The 26,684-nt window shown below is 36.4% G+C and overlaps 2 protein-coding genes and 8 non-coding genes across 10 annotated transcripts; 6 read left to right on the top strand and 4 right to left on the bottom strand.

The window, feature by feature from the left end:
* Nucleotides 1-3,928: 3,928 nt before the first annotated feature.
* TRNAS-GCU lies at nt 3,929-4,016 on the bottom strand. Its single transcript has one exon. It is a non-coding gene; the product is annotated as a tRNA-Ser (tRNA).
* A 297-nt stretch (nt 4,017-4,313) lies between these two features.
* Nucleotides 4,314-6,189, top strand: LOC123421672 (photosystem II D2 protein). The gene has a single exon (XM_045107577.1). It carries the CDS (start codon nt 4,998-5,000, stop codon nt 6,057-6,059), a length of 1,062 nt encoding a protein of 353 aa, XP_044963512.1. The 5' UTR covers nt 4,314-4,997; the 3' UTR covers nt 6,060-6,189.
* Nucleotides 6,190-7,573: 1,384 nt separating this feature from the next.
* Nucleotides 7,574-7,661, bottom strand: TRNAS-UGA. Its single transcript has one exon. It is a non-coding gene; the product is annotated as a tRNA-Ser (tRNA).
* Nucleotides 7,662-8,485: 824 nt separating this feature from the next.
* TRNAG-GCC lies at nt 8,486-8,556 on the top strand. Its single transcript has one exon. It is a non-coding gene; the product is annotated as a tRNA-Gly (tRNA).
* Nucleotides 8,557-8,660: 104 nt separating this feature from the next.
* Nucleotides 8,661-26,581, top strand: LOC123421664 (DNA-directed RNA polymerase subunit beta). The gene has a single exon (XM_045107571.1). The coding sequence runs from the start codon at nt 15,926-15,928 to the stop codon at nt 19,154-19,156; it is 3,231 nt and encodes a 1,076-aa protein (XP_044963506.1). The 5' UTR covers nt 8,661-15,925; the 3' UTR covers nt 19,157-26,581.
* TRNAM-CAU lies at nt 9,005-9,078 on the bottom strand. Its single transcript has one exon. It is a non-coding gene; the product is annotated as a tRNA-Met (tRNA).
* TRNAT-GGU lies at nt 11,042-11,113 on the top strand. Its single transcript has one exon. It is a non-coding gene; the product is annotated as a tRNA-Thr (tRNA).
* TRNAY-GUA lies at nt 11,764-11,845 on the top strand. Its single transcript has one exon. It is a non-coding gene; the product is annotated as a tRNA-Tyr (tRNA).
* On the top strand, nt 12,204-12,277 carry TRNAD-GUC. The gene has a single exon. It is a non-coding gene; the product is annotated as a tRNA-Asp (tRNA).
* Nucleotides 14,690-14,760, bottom strand: TRNAC-GCA. Its single transcript has one exon. It is a non-coding gene; the product is annotated as a tRNA-Cys (tRNA).
* Nucleotides 26,582-26,684: the final 103 nt, after the last annotated feature.

Here is a 26,684-nt window from a genome sequence, read left to right as displayed (position 1 = left end):
ATTAGAGCGGGGAATCCTTCCAATTAGGAAGTTAAGCTCGTTGCTTTTTATTTTACCAGAATTGGAGCCAGGCTCTATCCATTTATTCACTAGACCCAGAAAATCGTAATTTTGGATTCCATTCAAAAAAGATTGATTTTATTACGACATGCTATTTTTTCCATTCATTACCTTTGAGGATCAGTCGTGGTCTTCTAGACTCTACCAAGAGTCTGGACGAATTTGTTGTTTCATCCAAATGTGTAAAAGATCATAGTCGCACTTAAAAGCCGAGTACTCTACCATTGAGTTAGCAACCCAGATAAAAAAAGGATCTTAGATACGATCGAAATCCAAAAATCAATGGAATTACACCGCGCGCTTCTGTCAAAACATTGAACTAGCAAGACATCAAAAGAAAGATTTTATCGACCATGAAAAACACTCAAATGGCAAAACGAACAGGTCCGGTTAAATTCCACTAAAGTGAAAAAAAAGAGCGACCCTAATCACGATGGCCAAATTCTCCTTTTTTTAGCGATTTTTATTAAAAAAAATATATATTATATTGTATGAGAATACATGCAAGAGGAACACCCTTATCATTTGAGCGAAGTGTAAGCAGAAAAATTAAATATGGAGTGAGGATAAAGAGACCCATCTATCTACAAATTCTATTTGTTCAATAGACCTTTGTCAATGGAAATACAATGGTAAGAAAACAAATTAGATAGAAAAAGTAAATAAAATAGGGGCTTATGTTGGATTGGCACGATATAAATCCAAATAGGATTAAGAAAGAGGTAAATTGTGTCTAAATAATTAGACAACGAGGAATACTAATAATCTTCTCCTATCCTACTTTTTTATTCATTTAGTTCTTCAATTAACTCAAAGTTCTTTCTTTTTCTTTAAAGAATTCCGCCTTCCTTAAAATATCATAAACAGTTCTTGTCGGTTGAGCACCCTTTTCAAGGAAATAGAGAATAGCTGGAACATTTAAACAAGTTTGATTCTTTATCGGATCATAAAAACCTACTTTTCGAAGATCTCTTCCTTCTCTTCGAGATCGAACATCAATTGCAACGATTCGATAGACAGCTTATTGGGATAGATGTAGATAAACAACGCCCCCCCTAGAAACGTATAGGAGGTTTTCTCCTCATACGGCTCGAGAAAATGATTCGAATTTCTGTCGATAATAATAGAAATTAGACTATGACGTCCATTAATTTCCTTACAGAAAAAACAAATTTCATTTATACTCATGACTCAAGTTGGCTAATTCTGCCTGAGAAACTTCGAAGGCAAAATCCTTCAAAAATTTTTGAGTCGTCTTTAAACTCTTTTCTTTGTCTCATTTCGAACGAATTGACTTTTATTCCTTATTCTGATCCAACTCTGTTGTTGAGACAATTGAAAATTGTGTTTACTTGTTCTGGAATCCTTTATCTTTGATTTGTGAAATCCTTGGGTTTAGACATTACTTCGGGAATTCCTATTTTTTTCTTTCAAAAGAGTAGCAACATACCCTTTTTTCTTATTTCCTTCGATAAAGCATTTATCTCTTCTATAGAAATCTAATAAGGGGGATTGATTCTGATATACTTTTATTGGACTTTCTTCGTATTTTAACCTTTCGATTTATTTCTATATTAAGGATAGACTGACAAAGTTGGCCTAATTTATTAGTTTTCACTAACCCTAGATTCTTTCCCTTGATAAAAAATAAACTCTGTCCTCTCGAGCTCCATCGTGTACTATGTTACTTAAACCCTGCGCAAATTTGGTTCGGAACGAATAGAACAGGCTATGTCGAGCCAAGAGCATTTTCATTACTATGGAAAATGATGGATAGCAAAATCCACAATCGATCATGTCCTTCAAGTCGCACGTTGCTTTCTACCACATCGTTTTAAACGAAGTTTTACCATAACAAACATTCCTCTTTTCATTGCAAAGTGGTATAGAAAATTGATCCAATATGGATGGAATCATGAATAGTCATTGGTTTTGTTTTTTGTATACTAATTAAAATTAAAACTTGCTATCTATGGAGCAATATGGATAAAAGAAAGTAAGTATTTATCCGGGAAGCCTCCGCCAAGATCCAATTTATTTAAACCCATATTCGAATTCTATCATATGAATGAAACATAGAAAAAGACGACTAAACAAGTTTGCTTAAAACTTATTTATTATTAAATTTCCACCCTCAACGGATGGCTCGAGATGATCAATCTTGAAGTGAGAAGAGAAGGATTGACTCTTCCTCAATAAATAAACTATCAACCTCCAAAAAAGTTTAATTCATTTAATTACTAGAATTAGAATTCTATTAGTAATATATTTTTTCCGTACCAAAAACAATTAACTATAATAACTAAATAAACTATTCCAATGAATAGATTGAAAGTTTTTGGTAGTTAATTGTTTTTGGTACTTCTTCGACTCGAAGACCAAAAGGAAGAAAAAAATATGATTAAGTGATTATTAAGTGATTATTAAGTGATCATAGTAGAGGCATATCCTGAATGTGCCTGCTAGATCCCATTTTTTTCATGAAAATAAAGGTAGTCAATTTGACTGGACTTAAGACTTTATTATGTTTTCTGAGAAAACATAAGATATCATTATTCTCTTTAATAAACTTTTGTCTCATACGGAGTACTATATGATTTCACCGTTTGTTTCATCAGAAACAATCTGGGACGGAAGGATTCGAACCTCCGAGTAACGGGACCAAAACCCGCTGCCTTACCACTTGGCCACGCCCCATTTCGGGTTTTATGCGACACTAATAAACACTATTATGTTTATTTGTTATTCGTCAATACCATTTCAATTACATAAATAAAGAAGAGATATTCTCTTGCTAGTATTCTACACATGCAGATAATATAGAATCAAAAAAATGCATTGATCATTACATGGAATTCTATTAAGATATTATATGAAAGTCGAATTTATTCCACTCTCATTTGAGAGTGCGAATACAAGGAGGTATTTTGTGTTTGGGAAAGTCCGAAGAAAAAAAGATTTTGAATCTGCCTTTTCCTTCTTTCCCTTAAAAAAATAACTCAATCAAAATCCAATTATTTACTCTACAAGAATGAAATGCTTGTTATGCCTAATATACTTAGTTTAACCTGTATCTGTTTTAATTCTGTTCTTTATCCTACTAGTTTTTTCTTTGCCAAATTGCCCGAAGCTTATGCTATTTTCAATCCAATCGTGGATATTATGCCTGTTATACCTCTATTCTTTTTTCTATTAGCCTTTGTTTGGCAAGCTGCTGTAAGTTTTCGATGAAATCTTTAGTACTCTGTATGCCAAATTGAATGATGTGTTCATTCCAAAAAAAAAAATTAAAATGGGTAAAAGCCGAGAAGTTTTATATTTTTATATTATGAACCCTCAATTCTAAAATTGAAATTATTCTACATTGAATGGGTAGCTACAGCAATAAATTTGGATCAGCCTTTCTACTCCCCTGCACCTAGGTTGAGCAGGTACCTTTAGGTACCTACACAATACCTATTCAATACCACCTAACCCTATTTTTGCTATTGATAAGAGTTCTTATTATAAATGAATTCTTGCAATTTTTTTCCAGAATTCATTTTTGCATTTTTAGGTATCAAAAAAAACCATCCTAGTGGATCCGTGTGGTAAGGAAAAACTGGTAATCTATTCCTTAAAAAAAAATCTTGGAGATTATGTAATGCTTACTCTCAAACTTTTTGTTTATACAGTAGTGATATTCTTTGTTTCACTCTTTATCTTTGGATTCTTATCTAATGATCCAGGACGGAATCCTGGACGCGAGGAGTAAAAATTCAATTTTTTTTTTTTCTTACAAATTGGATTTGTTTCGTACATTTATCTATGAGAAAATCCGGGGGTCAGAATTCTTTCCAGTTTGAAAGTCCCAAATGATCCAAGGGAGCGGAAAGAGAGGGATTCGAACCCTCGGTACAAAAAAATTGTACAACGGATTAGCAATCCGCCGCTTTAGTCCACTCAGCCATCTCTCCACGTTCCAAAGCGAAAGGTTTCCGTGATATGATATAGGCAAGAAATAAGAAATAACGGTTGCAAAAAACCCCTTTTTTTCTTTCAAAAGTCTATAAAAATTATATTGCCAATTCCATTTTAGTTATATTCTTTTTTCTTAATGTTAATAAAAAAAAGAAGAAAATTCTTGTTTTTTCTTTGTAAAAATCGATATTGACCGAGAGACAATCAAATAGATTTTCTCTTTAGCGGGCATTTCCATATAGGACTTGTTATAATTATAATAAAACAAGCTATATATAAAAAAACGCTTTTTTTTTTTTTGTCGATTATTTATCAAGAAAGCAAAAAGGGTTCTTATCAAATCCACCATAAAATTGGAAAGAAGCATAAAGTAAGTAGACCTGACTCCTTGAATGATGCCTCTATCCGCTATTCTGATATATAAATTCGATGTAGATGAAATTGTATAAGCGAATTTTTCGTATTTCCTTAGACTTAGACCGCGCAAGACAAGAATTTTTCGCTATTTACGATTTCATATTCTTGTTACTAGATGTTCTATAGGAATAAGAAGAAATCGCAACTCCTTTGCGCTACACATAAAAATTGATTTCGAAGGTCCTTTTTTTTTTCAGAATCCTCCATTTTAGTTCTTCCCCCCATGCAATAGAGAGGGAATGGGAAAAAAGGGGTTACTTTTATTTTCATTTTTCCCTTAAAAGATAGACTTTGAAATAGGAGTCTTGGAATAATGCTGAATTCAAAGGTTTATTTCTATAAGTATAAGATAAGAAAAACAAATCGAATCAAATTCATGGATTTACAACGACCTCGGTTGTGACTCCATAGATAAAAATGGAAAATTTCTCTCTTCGAGACCATTGAAAAAGGGCATTGAACGAGAAAGAAATCGTCCACAGATATAAAACTATCATATGCCTTGGAAAGTGATATGAGGTGCTCGGAAATGGTTGAAGTAATTGAATAGGAGGATCACTATGACTATAGCCCTTGGTAGAGTTCCTAAAGAAGAAAATGATCTATTTGATACTATGGATGACTGGTTACGAAGGGACCGTTTCGTTTTTGTAGGATGGTCTGGCCTATTGCTCTTTCCTTGTGCTTATTTCGCTTTAGGGGGTTGGTTTACAGGGACAACTTTTGTAACTTCTTGGTATACCCATGGATTGGCAAGTTCCTATTTGGAAGGTTGTAATTTCTTAACCGCAGCAGTTTCTACCCCTGCCAATAGTTTAGCACACTCTTTGTTGCTACTATGGGGGCCAGAAGCACAAGGAGATTTTACTCGTTGGTGTCAATTAGGCGGTCTATGGACTTTTGTAGCTCTCCACGGGGCTTTTGCACTAATAGGTTTCATGTTACGCCAATTTGAACTTGCTCGGTCTGTTCAATTGCGGCCTTATAATGCAATCTCATTCTCTGGTCCAATTGCTGTTTTTGTTTCGGTATTCCTTATTTATCCACTGGGGCAATCTGGTTGGTTCTTTGCGCCGAGTTTTGGCGTAGCAGCGATATTTCGATTCATCCTTTTCTTCCAAGGATTTCATAATTGGACGTTGAACCCATTTCATATGATGGGAGTTGCCGGAGTATTAGGCGCGGCTCTGCTATGCGCTATTCATGGAGCAACCGTAGAAAACACTCTATTTGAGGACGGTGATGGTGCAAATACCTTCCGTGCTTTTAACCCAACTCAAGCTGAAGAAACTTATTCAATGGTCACTGCTAACCGCTTTTGGTCCCAAATCTTTGGTGTTGCTTTTTCCAATAAACGTTGGTTACATTTCTTTATGCTATTTGTACCCGTCACCGGTTTATGGATGAGTGCTATTGGCGTAGTTGGCTTGGCTCTGAACTTACGTGCCTATGACTTTGTTTCCCAGGAAATCCGTGCAGCGGAAGATCCTGAATTCGAGACTTTCTACACCAAAAATATTCTTTTAAACGAGGGTATTCGTGCGTGGATGGCAGCTCAGGATCAGCCTCATGAAAATCTTATATTCCCTGAGGAGGTTCTACCACGTGGAAACGCTCTTTAATGGAACTTTCGTTTTAGCTGGTCGTGACCAAGAAACCACCGGCTTTGCTTGGTGGGCTGGGAATGCCAGACTTATCAATTTGTCCGGTAAACTACTTGGAGCTCACGTAGCCCATGCCGGATTAATCGTATTCTGGGCCGGAGCAATGAACCTATTTGAAGTGGCCCATTTCGTACCAGAAAAGCCCATGTATGAACAAGGGTTGATTTTACTTCCACACTTAGCTACTCTAGGTTGGGGAGTAGGGCCAGGGGGGGAAGTTCTAGATACTTTTCCATACTTTGTATCTGGCGTACTTCACCTAATTTCCTCCGCAGTCTTAGGCTTCGGTGGCATTTATCACGCGCTTCTGGGACCCGAGACTCTTGAAGAATCTTTTCCATTCTTTGGTTATGTCTGGAAAGATAGAAATAAAATGACTACAATTTTGGGTATTCACTTAATTTTGTTAGGTCTAGGTGCTTTTCTTCTAGTACTCAAGGCTCTTTATTTTGGCGGTGTATATGATACCTGGGCCCCTGGGGGGGGAGATGTAAGAAAAATTACCAATTTGACCCTTAGTCCCAGTGTTATATTTGGTTATTTACTAAAATCTCCTTTTGGGGGAGAAGGGTGGATTGTTAGTGTAGATGATTTAGAAGATATAATTGGTGGACATGTATGGTTGGGTTTTATTTGTGTATTTGGGGGAATTTGGCATATTTTAACCAAACCCTTCGCATGGGCTCGCCGTGCATTTGTATGGTCTGGAGAAGCTTACTTGTCTTATAGTTTAGCTGCTTTATCTGTCTTTGGTTTTATCGCTTGTTGTTTTGTATGGTTCAATAATACAGCTTATCCGAGTGAGTTTTATGGACCCACCGGGCCAGAAGCTTCTCAAGCTCAAGCATTTACTTTTCTAGTTAGAGACCAGCGTCTTGGAGCTAATGTGGGATCCGCTCAAGGACCCACAGGTTTAGGGAAATATCTAATGCGTTCCCCAACTGGGGAGGTTATCTTTGGAGGGGAAACTATGCGTTTTTGGGACCTTCGTGCTCCATGGTTAGAACCTCTAAGGGGCCCCAACGGTTTGGACTTGAGTAGGTTGAAAAAAGACATACAACCTTGGCAAGAACGGCGCTCAGCAGAATATATGACCCACGCTCCTTTAGGCTCTTTAAATTCCGTGGGTGGCGTAGCGACCGAGATCAATGCAGTTAATTATGTCTCTCCTAGAAGTTGGTTATCAACTTCTCATTTTGTTCTAGGATTCTTCTTTTTTGTGGGCCATTTATGGCATGCAGGAAGAGCCCGAGCTGCTGCAGCAGGTTTTGAAAAGGGAATCGATCGTGATTTGGAACCTGTTCTTTACATGAACCCTCTTAACTAAGATTTTCTTATTTATACCTGTTCTACTTTTTTTCTGTTCTGGCTCGGTTATTCTATCTAGCCGAGCCATTCATTCCTTTTTATGAAAGAAAGATAAGGGACAGAATAAAAAAAAATGAAAGAAACAAACGTATTCAATAAGCAAAAGGAGAGAGAGGGATTCGAACCCTCGATAGTTCCTAGAACTATACCGGTTTTCAAGACCGGAGCTATCAACCACTCAGCCATCTCTCCACCGCCTAATCCTTATTTTACTCCTACAAATAGAACATAGCCATATAAAAAATAAAAATATTTATTAACCTCTAGAAAGATATCAGATACAAGTTCCTTTTCGATATATCTCTGTATACTGTATACACGGATACAGGATCCGCTATACCCGCTTGTGAAATAAAGACTAAATAACCTCCTCTCACCCCCATATCCAAATAAAAAAGAGGTTAAGTAATAAATTTTAATTAAAGAGAAGAATCAATGGATTCATGATTAAACCCCTCCTACTTCTTGTATTTTTTTACAATTTTGGTTAAGTGAGGGATCAAATATGTAGTCAACTTTATTTGATGGTAGCTTGGAGGATTAGAAATATGACTATTGCTTTCCAATTAGCTGTTTTTGCATTAATTGCGACTTCCTCAGTCTTAGTAATTAGTGTACCCCTTGTATTTGCTTCTCCTGATGGTTGGTCAAATAATAAAAATGTTGTATTTTCCGGTACATCATTATGGATTGGACTAGTCTTTCTCGTAGCTATTCTGAATTCTCTCATTTCTTAAATTAAATTTGGTTAATATTTAGTAACCCCATAAAAAAGAAATAATAAAGGCCATTTAAAAAATTCGAATAGTGAGACGTATTAAAACGCAATTTGCGTTCCGAATTGCTAGCTCTTCTCTTTCAGTATTATGAAATTCCCATTAGAATATTCATTGACAGATAATAAAAAAAGGAAAACTCTAATATCTAATATAATAGAATAGAAAATGAAATGAAACGGTCGACCCAGACATAGACGGTCGACCCAAGCGGATATACGCTATAAAATATATACCGTAGCGAGCGTAGTTCAATGGTAAAACATCTCCTTGCCAAGGAGAAGATACGGGTTCGATTCCCGCCGCTCGCCCGCTTAATTTATCAAAGTACTATGATAAAAAGTTTAGTCTAGTTAATTGTTTAACTACTTATATTAAATTAAGTATTAATTAAGTATTAGTCTAGTGCCGTATCCCTTACTATATTTACCCTTCCTTTGCATCCCCCTCAAAAAAAGAGGGCGCTCCGGAGGCAGAAATAGAACTAGCCAACAGAGCCCCAAAATTGGGTATTAACTGAGACAAACAACGGGCAAACTGTTTTTAAAAGGAAGGGAGAGGTAGACTGTCCCTTTCATTTCATTTTTATTTTCTGCAAGGTAGGGAGAAGCCTTGCGCCTTCTTTTTGTGAAGGCAAGTGGCTTCGCAAATTGCTCAATTTTGCCCTCTAGGGCCCGGAACTAATGAATAAAAAAGGGTTGGATACGCCCCTCTACCATATCTAGAGAAATAGAATACTCCTTTTATAGAGACTGCTAAGTGCGGAGACGGGAATCGAACCCGTGACCTCAAGGTTATGAGCCTCGTGAGCTACCAAACTGCTCTACTCCGCTCTGTAGTACCAGAAACTGGTGGACAAAAAAGGCTTGAATACAAGCCTTTAACATGTCTAGACAAATAGAATACTCCTTTTATACAGAATGGAGCGGGTAGCGGGAATCGAACCCGCATCGTTAGCTTGGAAGGCTAGGGGTTATAGTCGACGTTGGTTGATTATTTTTAACGTCTCTAATTCAAAACCGAACATGAAATTTTGATTTCATTCGGCTCCTTTATGGATATTCTCACCACTTAACATCTATGTCAGCTTTTCTATTTGAATGGAACCAAAGCTCTCTGCTTTCTAGATGATCCTTATAGAGTAGGAGATAGAAATTCTATCTAAATCCATCTAATCTACTTACTTCGTTCCCTAATTTCATTCAAGAGATCCTGAGGAAAAGAATTGGGTTTCCACCGAGCTGAAACAATATGCGGATGGTTCTAGTAAACCAAAACTATCGTTTTTTAGCTATTTGGCTTCCTTATCCTTTAACAAAAGAAGATTTAGTTACGATTGGAAATCAACTTTTTTGTATCTTCATCCATAGATCCTTTACTCATATTTTCAAAATTGGAATACTTAAATCCAATGCAAAATTATGCTTCGCGACTCTGTACTCATATCATAATCCAATTTTTATTTTGGATGCAATTTAAATTAGTTTTTGGGTACAAATCGCCAGAATGTATATTCTTCCTCAATATGCTATTGAGAGGAAAAGGATTTAATCCTTTATAAGAACTAAAGTTTTCATCGGAATATAAAAAAAAACTTAAGGATGCCTTAAGTATATCATTTCAAATTCAGTTATTAATAGAACGAATCACACTTTTACCACTAAACTATACCCGCTACATTGTATATTATGGTATAAATGGTACCCTTTGTCAAGGATAGCCATTTGACAAGGAGGCTAATTCCCCCTTATTGAATCAGATGGAGAAGGTTCATGACACTGAGCCATTGGTACTTCTACTTCGATCGCGCGCCTTTACTTTAGGATTTAGATAGCCCCTCTCCCTCTGGTCTGTAAAATAAATCTCTTCTTACCCTGCTAATAGCGCCTGAACCAAATGTATTTATTTTGATTAGGATCCTATCCTATTCTACGGTTACGACTACAATAATCATTATTTACTTTGCGAGGACGTAAGTGTGCCAGACTGCTAAATTGTTTTATTATTCCTACAATATAAACTAGGGGATATAGGGGGTAACACTGTCCCTATAAATTCCTTTTTTCCTTTTCTTTTTTGTCCAGAATTGAACAAAAAAGAAATTATAGAAGATGTTTTCTTCCCCCATTAAGTCCGAGCCATAGAGTAAGAGTGAGATGAGTTTTCCAAATTCATCATAGACTTTCCCTATGGCTTGATAGAAGTAAGAAGCAAAGAGTTGTAACTTAAAGAGTCGTAACTTAAAGAAAAAAACGGACAGGGCTGACAGATTTACCTGATGTAAAGAAGATCCTAAAAGTCTATGATTAGTCGACTCTCTCCATTTAACACTTTCCTCTCTCTCCTTTTTTCCACTGACTCAATGCTAGTTTATTAGATTCTTGTTTAAAAGAATCAAAAAAGTTCAATAGAACTAAGAACACATAAAAAATAGCATAGAGGATCAAGGCCATTACCAAAAGTTCCTCCCAAGGATCCTATCCTATTGGGTATCTGTTCCCTGCCTTTTCCCGCTAGGATTGGAAATCTTATATTTTCCATATACCATTGAATCCTTGGGGTTCCAGAATCCGCCTATTTTACTAGCCTTCGGAAACGGAAAACCATGAACCAAGAAGAGTTGGGTATGTTTTTTTTTCTTAATTTTATTTTGAGCTCTCAAGATATCAATACATATACAATCTATACATAATGTCTCTCTCTATATCTCTATATATTATATATATATAATATGTACATTATGCAGTAGACCCATAATGGGAAATCAAAGTGGCAAATTTTTGAATTAAATAAAAAGCCCTTTTAACTCAGTGGTAGAGTAATGCCATGGTAAGGCATAAGTCATCGGTTCAAATCCGATAAAGGGCTTTTTAAATTAGTGGTAGAGTAATCTCGTGCTAAGACGTAAGTCATTGGTTCGAATCTGATAGAGTACTTTTCTACTAAATTGATTCGCTTTTTTCTTTGTTTTTGAAGCTTTCTCTTTAGAGAATTTTATGACTTAGTGCGGGATGAATGCATTTTTGGTCTGAACACTAAATGAAGCACGGAATGGAAATAAAAAAAAAATTGGACTCTTTTTCATCTTATCTTAGATCAATAAAATAACTACCTGTACTGAACTAATCTAGAATCCCTTTTAGTAATCCATTCTTATTCTATACATTTAAAATGAATTTCCCTAAAAGGTAGAGGATGATCCATGAATTAATCTAACCATCAACTAAAAAAATCCTAGATGAAAACATAGCAGAAAAGTTAGAAAAACTCTTTGCTTTGGATCTAGTTATACTTTTCGAGTATATTGACAATTCAAAAAAACTGCTCATACTATGATTATAGTATAATCACGAGCGGTTGTATATGGCCCTATCGTCTAGTGATGCCCCTATCGTCTAGTGGTTCAGGACATCTCTCTTTCAAGGAGGCAGCGGGGATTCGACTTCCCCTGGGGGTAGGGAGTATTATGAAAGGAGGTTAATCATAGATTAGCAAAAACCCTAGAATAAATTCTTCCTGGGTCGATGCCCGAGTGGTTAATGGGGACGGACTGTAAATTCGTTGACAATGTCTACGCTGGTTCAAATCCAGCTCGGCCCAAAAATCTAGGGCTTCGTGAATATGAACTAAATCCTTTTGTTTTTCTCCCATAAAATAAAATGTCTGATCTATAGAAATAAAAGAGAAATAAAAAAGGGGATTTTTTTTTCTAATCCATATCTCTCTCATTCCTTTCTTACAAACAAAAGAGTTTTTCTTGTTGAAGGGTGGATTATTATCCATTTTTAGTGATAAAAAATCACGACATACTAGTTATGTCACTCTCACTATACCCACGTATAATATAATATTAATATGTGGGTATGTAGTATATGATTCGTCTATTTCTTAGAGTACGACAGACGAATCGAATCTTCTTATGGTTCTATTTAAGAATGGGTATGCCATACACCCCGCGGGGATTGTAGTTCAATTGGTCAGAGCACCGCCCTGTCAAGGCGGAAGCTGCGGGTTCGAGCCCCGTCAGTCCCGAACTAGGGTTCAATGAATGGAGAAATTCATATTTCCTTTTTCCATGAAAAAAAAGGGGCAGGGAGCAAGATCAAATACCCATAGGGCACCCTTACTTCACTTTTTTATTTTGCATCTCTCATTAAAGAGGGAGGGAAGGAGTATAGGAATTTTTTTCACTACTCCCGATCGATAAAGATAAAGAAAGACACACATACGATATGTGGATTAGTAGAATTTTAGGATATTACTCTATCTTTCTTTATGATGATACCATCCTCATCTTAATTTCCTATTCCACTGTTATGGAATAGAGTACCGGTATTTTACCGGAATCCATACATAAATTGTATTCCCTTTTTATTTCAGACCTCTTTTCCCCATCTCACTTCTACTGCTTATTTGGATGTCTATGTGACCCATAGAAAGTTGCTCATATAATACATACATAATTGTATGTATAACTATAAGAAAAAGGAAGAGAAATTGTATAAGATTAAGAAAGCTCGTGGGTTAGAGATATAGAAAAGAAAAAGTAGAAAAAAAAGGATTAAAAAAGAGGGAATTCCTAATCCAATCAAAAAACCCATTTTGGTCTTAGTATGGATATAGGATCTTCCTATGTTATACTATATAACTCTCATCCATGAATTGATTTGATAGATCCGATATTCATAATATTGAATTGATTCAGTATTATCAGAATGCAAGCCCTACCCTTGAATTTACAAGATACCCCTTTTTCCTCTCCATGGGATTACATCCCGAGTTATTGTGAAAATAAAAAATAAAGAGGTTATGGAAGTCAATATTCTCGCATTTATTGCTACTGCACTGTTCATTCTAATTCCTACTTCTTTTTTACTTATTATTTATGTAAAAACAGTCAGCCAAAATAATTAAGTGGAATTCCAATTAATCATTGAAGAAATGAAAAAGGGATTAAATAAAAAAAATCCAAGTCTTAAATGAAAGGATCTGGTTGGAATCTTAAAGTGTGGTAGAAAGAACTACATATAGTTTTTTCTACGACACTTTAGAGTCTTTCTATTATATTATCTTTGAATCTACATAGAATAGATTAGTAGATTGAAATAGTTAAGTAGTCTAATTCAATTTCTTTTTTCATTGCATCCACTTAATTTCAATCAGGTCAAAATAAAAAAATCGAAGACAATTCTTGACCAAAGAATCCATGGAAGGAAAGAAAAATAATATAAGAATAGACTATAGTAAAAAGTAAAAGGAAAAAACCAGCGAATCTTTCATGCTTAAATATCCCGCGAGATGCTTCAAAAGAGAATAAAAATTATTCTAAGAATAAAGAAAGAGTATAAAACAAATGGAAAATGTGTGATATGCCGTGAATAGTTCCGTGGAAGAAAGTCTAATTTTCTTATGTATAGAACTTTTTTTAACCATTAGTCATTTCTAGTAGAAATTCTTAATTGGTATAATGGCTCTTTCTTACAATACAAGAGTTTCTTACAGGAGTGAAACAAAACTAAAGAAAAAGATTAAAGAATAACGTTTGACAAAATAATTAATGCAAAACGATCAATTAAAAAAAGAATTGATACAACAATTTGATTACTTAATCAATTAGTAGTATCGTATCCCTAGAGTCCACTCCTTCCCCATACTACTAGTGAAAGAGAAAATGTAAAGACTACCATTAAAGCAGCCCAAGCGAGACTTACTATATCCATCTAAATTATGTCTCCTATTTCTATGAAGGGATTATTCTACTATTGATCAATAATCATAGTGGAATCAAGGGTACAGAGTCAAAAAGGGCTTCTGCCCTAAGGCCATGGATCAATCAGTTCAAGGAATTTACTCCTAACAAATTCTTATAGGAATTCTTGTAGAATTAGAGAGCATTAAAAATACGATACTATAAAGCCCTTTTTTCCTTACCTTAAAAAAGAAAGAGTACGGGAATGATGTCCTGAATAGAAGAAGCGGGAATAGGAAGATTTTTTATTCCTTTTGTTACTCTAGTGTATGTAGGTCACATAAGATGTACGATAAAAAAATGTATGATAATTAGGAAGTCTTGATATTCTTTCGTGGAGTCCCTTCTGGAATCTTAGATTGAAAAAGAGAAGAATGCCCCTTAGGGACCTTTCTTTGGATACCAAGATTTCTGACATCTTATCCTCGTATTTAAAAATTCTCAAATCGAATCAATTAAGAACCAATTCAAATTCATATAATAAAAGAATAAGGAAACACTACCTCACCCCTATTGATAACCATTTTGGCCACTACCGCCAAAACAAACCCTAACCCTAGTTTAAGGATAGAACTATGGTATGGTTTCTCTAAACCCAGTATCGGCAGGCTTAGTTACTCTCTTGCCCGAACTTATGCGAAGTAAAAATTGATTGAATTCGATCAGTACTAGAAAACCTAAGTATTTTATTGATCAGGCGGCACCCAGATTTGAACTGGGGATAAAGGATTTGCAGTCCCCTGCCTTACCGCTTGGCCATGCCGCCAAAAAATCCGATCGAAAATCTAGAAAACAGCAAGTATTCATCCACGTTTTCTTACGAAAAGCCCCTTTCTTTTATTTTGAATATAATTAAACTTACTTTTTTCCAATCTTTTTCAAAAAAGATACTCCTGCTTTTTTTGATCCAGTTTCGATTATTCTCCTCGATAGATTCTATCTTAAAACATACATTGCTAACACAATAAAACTTCCCATTTCTTTCTATTGAGATGAAAAAGAAGAAAAGTGGATTTCTAGTCACAGGCTGCAAAATTCAGAACAAATTGGAACCATTAACTAGAATTCTCTTTCTTTTTTGAATTGCAGTAGTGAACTACTCTTAAATCGGTATTATCTCCCCCCCTTCAATTTCAATGGCATAATAAAATATTATGGCTTTATGCTTAATCCGTGTATAGGTGAACTTTAGGTCCGAGCAGCATTATTATCCAAAGATCCCCTTTATGTACATATCTCTATGGGGAATCGTGCTTTAATTTTTCAAAGTATTAAATTAAATATCTTGAATAAAAAAAGGAAATTTGCTCTGATATTAGAGTATAACCTGACTATCTTGGCCTACCCAAGTGAAATTACGATAAAAGAAAAGCATGGATATGGGGAGAGGTGGATAATTAGATTGGCATGTACTTAAAAAAGGGACTTACTTTATTTTAGAATTCCACAATGAAATACTTAATTTTCTAGCAATTATACTACTCCGATCCGAAATAAAAAAGAACCCTCAAATTATTTTTAGAAATTAAAGTAAGCACGCTATTCTAAATCGAAGTAAAGTAAAACTTTCTAGTGTATTATATTACGGCTTTATTACATTCATAGAAAGGGGATAAAATGAGAAATCTTTGCCATTCAATCTGATTAGAATATTATAAAGTATAAGTGGCATAATTTTTTTTGTAGGAATATTTTAGCAATTCATTTTCATTTCATTTGTACCCCTGGTAAACTAGAATTTTCGTCGAAATGGTCTCTATTCATATGTATGAAATACATATATGAAATACGTATGTGGAGTTCCCTAGAATTTCATGTGATTCAGTAAACAGAATATAGATTCCATGATTGCTAGATCAATCCGTAGGGATTGATGAAGAGTGAGCTGATAATGGAATTTTTCTTTGATAAACAGGAAACTTAAGATTAAGATGCTCCGGAATGGAAACGAGGGAATGTCCACAATACCCGGATTTAGTCAGATCCAATTCGAGGGATTTTTTAGGTTCATTAATCAAGCCTTGGCAGAAGAACTTGACAAGTTTCCAACAATTAAAGATCCAGATCACGAAATTGCATTTCAATTATTTGCGAAAGGATATCAATTGCTAGAACCCTCGATAAAAGAAAGAGATGCTGTGTATGAATCACTCACCTATTCTTCCGAATTATATGTATCTGCGAGATTAATTTTTGGTTTCGATGTGCAAAAGCAAACCATTTCTATCGGAAACATTCCTATAATGAATTCCTTAGGAACCTTTATTATAAATGGAATATACCGAATTGTGATCAATCAAATATTGCTAAGTCCTGGTATTTACTACCGCTCGGAATTAGATCATAAGGGAATTTCTATCTACACCGGGACTATAATATCAGATTGGGGAGGGAGATCGGAATTAGCAATTGATAAAAAAGAAAGGATATGGGCTCGCGTGAGTAGAAAACAAAAGATATCTATTCTAGTTCTATCATCAGCTATGGGTTCGAATCTAAGAGAAATTCTAGATAATGTTTCCTACCCTGAAATTTTCTTGTCTTTCCCGAATGCTAAGGAGAAGAAGAGGATTGAGTCAAAAGAAAAAGCTATTTTGGAGTTTTATCAACAATTTGCTTGTGTAGGTGGGGACCTGGTATTTTCGGAGTCCTTATGCGAGGAATTACAAAAGAAATTTTTTCAACAAAAATGTGAATTAGGAAGGATTGGTCGACGAAATATGAATCGGAGACTTAATCTTGATATACCTCAGAACAATACATTCTTGTTACCACGAGATGTATTGGCCGCTACGGATCATTTGATTGGAATGAAATTTGGAACGGGTATACTTGACGATGACGATATGAATCACTTGAAAAATAAACGTATTCGTTCGGTTGCGGATCTGTTACAAGATCAATTCGGATTGGCTCTTGGTCGTTTACAACATGCAGTTCAAAAAACTATTCGTAGAGTATTCATACGTCAATCGAAACCGACTCCCCAAACTTTGGTAACTCCAACTTCAACTTCAATTTTATTAATAACTACTTATGAGACCTTTTTTGGCACATACCCATTATCTCAAGTTTTTGATCAAACGAATCCATTGACACAAACTGTTCATGGGCGAAAAGTGAGTTGTTTAGGTCCTGGAGGGTTGACGGGGAGAACCGCAAGTTTTCGGAGCCGAGATATTCATCCGAGTCACTATGGGCGTATTTGTCCAATTGACACGTCTGAAGGAATCAATGTTGGACTTACTGGATCCTTAGCAATTCATGCGAGAATTGATCACTTGTGGGGATCTATAGAGAGTCCGTTTTATGAAATATCTGCTGAGAAAGCAAAAGAAAAAAAAGAGAGACAGGTGGTTTATCTATCACCAAATAGAGATGAGTATTATATGATAGCAGCAGGAAATTCTTTGTCCTTGAATCAAGGTATTCAGGAAGAACAGGTTGTTCCAGCTAGATACCGCCAAGAATTCTTGACTATTGCATGGGAACAGATTCATGTTAGAAGTATTTTTCCTTTCCAATATTTTTCTATTGGGGGTTCTCTCATTCCTTTTATTGAGCACAATGATGCGAATCGGGCTTTAATGAGTTCTAATATGCAGCGCCAAGCAGTTCCACTTTCTCGGTCCGAGAAATGCATTGTTGGAACTGGATTGGAACGCCAAACAGCTCTAGATTCGAGGGTTTCCGTTATAGCCGAACGCGAGGGAAAGATCATTTCTACTGATAGTCATAAGATACTTTTATCAAGTAGTGGGAAGACTATAAGTATTCCTTTAGTTAACCACCGTCGCTCTAACAAAAATACTTGTATGCACCAAAAACCTCGGGTTCCACGGGGTAAATCCATTAAAAAAGGACAAATTTTAGCAGAAGGAGCTGCTACAGTTGGGGGGGAACTTGCTTTAGGAAAAAACGTATTAGTAGCTTATATGCCATGGGAAGGTTACAATTTTGAAGACGCAGTACTAATTAGCGAACGTTTGGTATATGAGGATATTTATACCTCTTTTCACATCCGGAAATATGAAATTCAGACGGATACGACAAGCCAGGGCTCCGCTGAAAAAATCACTAAAGAAATACCACATCTAGAAGAACATTTACTCCGCAATTTGGACAAAAATGGAGTTGTTAGGTTGGGATCCTGGGTAGAAACTGGTGATATTTTAGTAGGTAAATTAACGCCTCAGATAGCGAGCGAATCATCATATATCGCAGAAGCTGGATTATTACGGGCCATATTCGGCCTTGAGGTTTCCACTTCAAAAGAAACTTCTCTGAAATTACCTATAGGTGGAAGAGGGCGCGTTATCGATGTGAAATGGATCCAAAGGGACCCCCTCGACATAATGGTTCGTGTATATATTTTACAGAAACGTGAAATCAAAGTTGGGGATAAAGTAGCCGGAAGACATGGGAATAAAGGGATCATTTCCAAAATTTTGCCTAGGCAAGATATGCCCTATTTGCAAGATGGAACACCCGTTGATATGGTCTTCAATCCCTTAGGAGTACCCTCCCGAATGAATGTGGGACAAATATTTGAAAGCTCGCTCGGATTAGCGGGGGATCTGCTAAAGAAACATTATAGAATAGCACCCTTTGATGAGAGATATGAGCAAGAGGCTTCAAGAAAACTTGTGTTTTCAGAATTATATGAAGCCAGTAAAGAAACAAAAAATCCATGGGTATTTGAACCCGAGTACCCGGGAAAAAGCAGAATATTTGATGGAAGAACAGGCGACCCCTTTGAGCAACCTGTTCTAATAGGGAAGTCCTATATCTTAAAATTAATTCATCAAGTTGATGAGAAAATTCATGGGCGTTCTACTGGGCCCTACTCACTTGTTACACAACAACCGGTTAGAGGAAGAGCCAAGCAAGGGGGACAACGAGTAGGAGAAATGGAAGTTTGGGCTTTAGAAGGATTTGGTGTTGCTCATATTTTACAAGAGATACTTACTTATAAATCTGACCATCTTATAGCTCGCCAAGAAATACTTAATGCTACGATCTGGGGAAAAAGAATACCTAATCATGAGGATCCTCCAGAATCTTTTCGAGTGCTCGTTCGAGAACTACGATCTTTGGCTCTAGAACTGAATCATTTCCTTGTATCTGAAAAGAACTTCCAGGTTAATAGGGAGGAAGTTTGATCGGAATAAATATAAATTCTTTTCTTATTTCTATTTTATGATTGACCAATATAAACATCAACAACTTCAAATTGGACTCGTTTCCCCTCAACAAATAAAGGCTTGGGCTAACAAAAACCTACCTAATGGAGAAGCCGTTGGCGAAGTCACAAGGCCCTCTACTTTTCATTATAAAACCGATAAACCAGAAAAAGATGGATTGTTTTGCGAAAGAATCTTTGGACCCATAAAAAGCGGGATTTGCGGTTGTGGCAATTCTCGAGCGAGCGGAGCTGAAAACGAAGACGAAAGATTTTGCCAAAAATGCGGGGTAGAATTTGTGGATTCTCGGATACGAAGATATCAAATGGGATACATCAAACTCGCATGTCCCGTGACTCATGTGTGGTATTTGAAAGGTCTTCCTAGTTATATCGCGAATCTTTTAGATAAACCTCTTAAGAAGTTGGAGGGCCTAGTATACGGCGATTTCTCTTTTGCTAGGCCCAGCACTAAAAAACCCACTTTTTTACGATTACGAGGTTTATTCGAAGAGGAAATTGCATCCTGTAACCACAGCATTTCTCCCTTTTTTTCTACCCCAGGCTTTGCAACATTTCGAAATCGGGAAATTGCGACAGGAGCAGGTGCTATTAGAGAACAATTAGCAGATTTGGATTTGCGAATTATTATAGAGAATTCTTTGGTCGAATGGAAGGAATTAGAAGACGAGGGGTATAGTGGAGATGAGTGGGAAGATAGAAAAAGACGAATAAGAAAAGTTTTTTTGATTAGACGCATGCAATTGGCGAAACATTTTATTCAAACAAATGTAGAACCAGAATGGATGGTTTTGTGCTTATTACCGGTTCTTCCTCCCGAATTGAGACCTATTGTTTATAGGTCTGGAGATAAAGTAGTGACTTCAGACATTAATGAACTTTATAAGAGAGTTATCCGTCGGAACAACAATCTTGCCTATCTATTAAAAAGAAGTGAATTAGCGCCAGCAGATTTAGTAATGTGCCAGGAAAAATTGGTACAAGAAGCCGTGGATACACTTCTTGATAGTGGGTCCCGCGGGCAACCGACGAGGGATGGTCACAATAAAGTATACAAATCACTTTCAGATGTAATTGAAGGTAAAGAGGGAAGGTTTCGCGAGACTCTGCTTGGGAAACGGGTCGATTACTCGGGGCGTTCTGTCATTGTTGTGGGTCCTTCGCTTTCATTACATCAATGTGGATTACCTCTAGAGATAGCAATAAAGCTTTTTCAGCTATTTGTAATTCGCGATTTAATCACGAAACGCGCCACTTCTAATGTCAGGATTGCTAAAAGGAAAATTTGGGAAAAGGAACCCATTGTATGGGAAATACTTCAAGAAGTTATGCGGGGACATCCTGTACTGTTAAATAGAGCACCTACTCTGCATAGATTAGGCATACAGGCCTTTCAACCCACTTTAGTAGAGGGGCGTACTATTTCTTTACACCCATTAGTGTGTAAGGGTTTCAATGCAGACTTTGATGGAGATCAAATGGCTGTTCATCTACCTTTATCCTTGGAAGCTCAGGCGGAAGCCCGTTTACTTATGTTTTCTCATATGAATCTCTTATCTCCTGCTATTGGGGATCCTATTTGCGTACCAACCCAAGACATGCTTATCGGGCTTTATGTATTAACAATTGGAAAGCGTCGAGGTATTTGTGCAAATAGATATAATAGTTTCAGAAACTATCCAAATTTAAAAGTCAATTACAATAATAATAATTCTAAGTATAGGAAAGATAAAGAACCCCATTTTTCTAGTTCTTATGATGCACTGGGAGCTTATAGACAAAAACTAATCAGTTTAGATAGTCCCTTGTGGCTACGATGGAACCTGGATCAACGCGTCATTGGGTCAAGAGAAGTTCCGATTGAAATTCAATATGAATCTTTGGGGACTTATCATGAGATTTATGCTCACTATCTAATAATGGGAAATAGAAAAAAAGAAATTCGTTCGATATACATTCGAACCACTCTTGGTCATATTTCTTTTTATAGAGAAATAGAGGAAGCCGTACAAGGATTTAGTCAGGCCTATTCATACACTACCTAAACAAGAAAGTTAGATTCGGCGATGCCCCTCCCCTTTGCTTTCGGGGGGCATTCCGATTTCCCTAGTATCATCATTATTTGCCACGCGAATCCAGATTGAGATTGAGGCAATTAAGTTAATTAAATTTTCGAATCACTGACTCAGGCCCATTGTCGAATCCTACTCAGCAATTGTCGAATCCTACTCAGCCGAAAAGGGGGTACTTATGTATGGCGGAACGGGCCAATCTGGTCTTTCATAATAAAGAGATAGACGGAACTGGTATGAAACGACTTATTAGCAGATTAATAGATCATTTTGGAATGGGATATACATCCCATATACTGGATCAACTAAAGACTCTGGGCTTCTATCAAGCCACTACTACATCGATTTCGTTAGGAATCGAGGATCTTTTAACAATACCCTCTAAGGGATGGTTAGTCCAAGACGCGGAACAACAGAGTTTTCTTTTGGAGAAACACTATTATTATGGGGCTGTACACGCGGTAGAAAAATTACGCCAATCTGTTGAGATATGGTATGCGACAAGTGAATATTTGAAACAAGAAATGAATTCAAATTTTCGGATAACGGATCCTTCTAATCCAGTCTATCTAATGTCTTTTTCAGGAGCCAGAGGAAATGCATCTCAAGTACACCAATTAGTAGGTATGAGAGGATTAATGTCGGACCCTCAAGGACAAATGATTGATTTACCTATTCAAAGCAATTTACGCGAGGGACTTTCTTTGACAGAATATATAATTTCCTGCTATGGAGCCCGCAAAGGGGTTGTAGATACTGCTGTACGAACAGCAGATGCTGGATATCTTACACGTAGACTTGTTGAAGTAGTTCAACATATTATTGTGCGTAGAAGAGATTGTGGTACTATCCGAGGTATTTCTGTAAGTCCTCAAAATGGGATGACGGAAAAACTTTTTGTCCAAACACTAATTGGTCGTGTATTAGCAGACGATATATATCGGTTCACGATGCATTGCCGCGCGAAATCAAGATATTGGAATTGGATTAGTCAATCGATTCATAACTGCCTTTCGAGCACAACCATTTCGAGCACAACCAATATATATTAGAACCCCCTTTACTTGCCGAAGCACTTCTTGGATCTGTCAATTATGCTATGGCCGGAGTCCTACTCATAGTGATCTGGTGGAATTGGGAGAAGCCGTAGGTATTATTGCGGGTCAATCAATTGGGGAGCCAGGGACTCAACTAACATTAAGAACTTTTCATACTGGCGGAGTATTCACAGGGGGTACTGCCGACCTTGTACGATCCCCTTCGAATGGAAAAATCCAATTCAATGAGAATTTGGTTCACCCCACACGTACCCGTCATGGACAGCCTGCTTTTCTATGTTATATAGACTTGCATGTAACTATTCAGAGTCAAGATATTCTATATAGTGTGAATATTCCCTCAAAAAGCTTGATTCTAGTGCAAAATGATCAATATGTAAAATCTGAACAAGTAATTGCGGAGATTCGTGCCGGAACGTCCACTTTACATTTTAAAGAAAGGGTACAAAAGCATATTTATTCTGAATCAGACGGCGAAATGCACTGGAGTACTGATGTTTACCATGCGCCCGAATATCAATATGGTAATCTTCGTCGATTACCAAAAACAAGCCATTTATGGATATTATCCGTAAGTATGTGCAGATCCAGTATAGCGTCTTTTTCACTCCACAAGGATCAAGATCAAATGAATACTTATGGTAAAAAAGATAGGGAAATTCTTGATTATTCAACGTCGGATCGAATCATGTCCAATGGCCATTGGAATTTGATCTATCCTTCTATTTTTCAAGATAATTCAGATTTGTTGGCGAAAAAGCGAAGAAATAGGTTCGTCATTCCATTACAATATCATCAAGAACAAGAGAAAGAACTAATATCCTGTTTTGGGATTTCGATTGAAATCCCCTTTATGGGTGTTTTACGTAGAAATACTATTTTTGCTTATTTTGACGATCCCCGATACAGAAAAGATAAAAAGGGTTCAGGAATTGTTAAATTTAGATATAGGACCCTAGAAGAAGAATATAGGACTCGAGCGGAAGACTCAGAAGAGGAATATGAGACCCTAGAACACGAATACAGGACCCGAGAGGACGAATATGAAACCCTAGAAGAATCTAAATATGGAATCCTAGAAGACGAATACGAATATGAAACCCTAGAAAACGAATATGGGAGCCCAGAAAACAAATATGGGAACCCAGAGAACGAATATAGGACTTTAGAGAAAGACTCAGAAGAGGAATATGGGAACCCAGAGAGCAAATATAGGACCCAAGAGGACGAATATGGAACTTTAGAAGAAGACTCAGAAGACGAATATGGCAGCCCCGGGGAAAGCGGCGAGGAAAAATATGGTACTTTAGAGGAAGACTCAGAAGAAGACTCAGAGGACGAATACGAGAGCCCAGAGGAAGATTCCATCTTAAAAAAAGAGGGTTTGATTGAGCATCGAGGAACAAAAGAATTTAGTCTAAAATACCAAAAAGAAGTAGATCGGTTTTTTTTCATTCTTCAAGAACTTCATATCTTGCCGAGATCTTCATCCCTAAAGATACTTGACAATAGTATTATTGGAGTGGATACACAACTCACAAAAAATACAAGAAGTGGACTAGGCGGACTGGTCCGAGTGAAGAGAAAAAAAAGCCATACGGAACTCAAAATATTTTCCGGAGATATTCATTTTCCTGAAGAGGCAGATAAGATATTAGGTGGGTGTTTGATACCGCCAGAAAGACAAAAAAAAGATTCTAAGGAATCAAAAAAAAAGAAAAATTGGGTCTATGTTCAACGGAAAAAAATTCTCAAGAGCAAGGAAAAGTATTTTGTTTCCGTTCGCCCTACAGTGGCATATGAAATGGACGAAGGAAGAAATTTAGCAACACTTTTCCCGCAGGATCTCTTGCAAGAAGAAAATAATCTCCAAATTCGACTTGTCAATTTTATTTATCATGAAAATAGCAAGTTAACTCAAAGAATTTATCACACAAATAGTCAATTTGTTAGAACTTGCTTAGTAGTGAATTGGGAACAAGAAGAAAAAGAAAAGGCTGGTGCTTCCCTTGTTGAGGTAAGAGCAAATGATCTTATTCGCGATTTCCTAAGAATTGAGTTAGTCAAGTCCACTATTTCGTATACACGAAAAAGGTATGATAGGACAAGTGGAGGACCGACTCCCCATAATAGGTTAGATCGCGCCAATAGCAATTCTTTTTATTCCAAGGCGAAGATTGAATCACTTAGCCAACATCAAGAAGCTATTGGCACTTTGTTGAATCGAAATAAAGAATACCAATCTTTGATGATTTTGTCGGCATCCAACTGTTCTCGAATTGGTTTATTCAAGAATTCAAAACATCCCAATGCGATAAAAGAATGGAATCCTAGAATTCCTATTCTAGAAATTTTTGGGCCCTTAGGGGCTATTGTAGCTAGTATATCGCATTTTTCTTCATCTTACTATTTACTAACGCATAATAAAATCCTGCTAAAAAAATATTTGTTCGTTGACAATTTGAAACAAACCTTCCAAGTACTTCAAGAACTTAAATACTCTTTAATAGATGAAAATAAAAGGATTTCCAATTTCGATAGTAACATAATGTTGGATCCATTCCTTTTGAATTGTCACTTTGTCCATCATGATTCTTGGGAAGAGACATTGGCAATAATTCACCTTGGACAATTTATTTGTGAAAATGTATGTCTATTTAAATCGCACATAAAAAAATCTGGTCAAATTTTCAGTGTAAATATGGATTCCTTTGTTATAAGAGCAGCTAAACCTTATTTGGCCACTACAGGAGCAACTGTTAATGGTCATTATGGAGAAATCCTTTACAAGGGAGATAGGTTAGTTACGTTTATATATGAAAAATCGAGATCTAGTGACATAACGCAAGGTCTTCCAAAAGTGGAACAAATCTTTGAAGCGCGTTCAATTGATTCATTATCCCCCAATCTCGAAAGGAGAATTGAGGATTGGAATGAGCGTATACCAAGAATTCTTGGGGTCCCTTGGGGATTCTTGATTGGAGCTGAGCTAACCATAGCCCAAAGTCGTATTTCTTTGGTTAATAAAATCCAAAAGGTTTATCGATCCCAAGGGGTACAGATCCATAATAGACATATAGAGATTATTATACGCCAAGTAACATCAAAAGTGCGGGTTTCCGAAGATGGAATGTCTAATGTTTTTTCGCCTGGGGAATTAATCGGACTATTGCGAGCGGAACGAGCAGGGCGAGCTTTGGATGAATCGATCTATTATCGGGCAATCTTATTGGGAATAACAAGGGCTTCCCTGAATACCCAAAGTTTCATATCTGAAGCAAGTTTTCAAGAAACTGCTCGAGTTTTAGCAAAAGCTGCCCTACGAGGTCGCATTGATTGGTTGAAAGGCTTGAAAGAAAACGTAGTTCTGGGGGGGATTATACCTGTTGGTACCGGATTCCAAAAATTTGTGCATCGTTCCCCACAAGACAAGAACCTTTATTTCGAAATAAAAAAAAAAAATCTATTCGCGTCGGAAATGAGAGATTTTTTGTTTCTCCATACAGAATTAGTTTCTTCAGATTCTGACGTAACAAACAATTTTTATGAGACATAAAAACCCCCATTTAACATTTAACCCTAAGGATACATAAAACATATTTTTTACTTTACTAGACTTTTGAACTTAGAACACTAACAGGTTAAATTTTAGATTTTTAAGATTTTTATTTTAATAAGTAAAACAAGTCAGTTAATTCATTAAATTAAGGTTTTGTTTATACCATGTATCAATGTATCAATGGCCAACTCTTAGTACAAGGTTCTCTCAGAACAATTATTATTTTATTTATTTCAAGCTATTTCGGATCTTTCTTAATCTTCAAAAAGAAATAAATTCCGTAATGGAATGTTAGGATGAAAAAAAAAGGAAGTGTGGAAAAAATGACAAGAAGATATTGGAACATTAATTTGAAAGAGATGATAGAAGCAGGAGTTCATTTTGGTCATGGTATTAAGAAATGGAATCCTAAAATGGCCCCTTACATTTCGGCAAAGCGTAAAGGTACTCATATTATAAATCTCGCTAGAACGGCCCGTTTTTTATCAGAAGCTTGTGATTTAGTTTTTGATGCAGCAAGTCAGGGAAAAAGTTTCTTAATTGTTGGTACCAAAAAAAGAGCAACAGATTTAGTAGCATCAGCTGCAATAAGGGCTCGTTGTCATTATGTTAATAAAAAGTGGTTCAGTGGTATGTTAACGAATTGGTCGATTACGAAAACTAGACTTTCTCAATTTAGAGACTTAAGAGCGGAAGAAAAAATGGGAAAATTCCACCATCTCCCAAAAAGAGATGTGGCAATCTTGAAGAGAAAATTATCTACCTTACAAAGGTATCTCGGCGGGATCAAATATATGA

This window comes from Hordeum vulgare, unplaced genomic scaffold (genome assembly GCF_904849725.1).
Source record: "Hordeum vulgare subsp. vulgare unplaced genomic scaffold, MorexV3_pseudomolecules_assembly, whole genome shotgun sequence".
Lineage (NCBI taxonomy): Eukaryota > Viridiplantae > Streptophyta > Magnoliopsida > Poales > Poaceae > Hordeum > Hordeum vulgare.
This window is presented reverse-complemented; position numbering and strand designations above follow the sequence as displayed.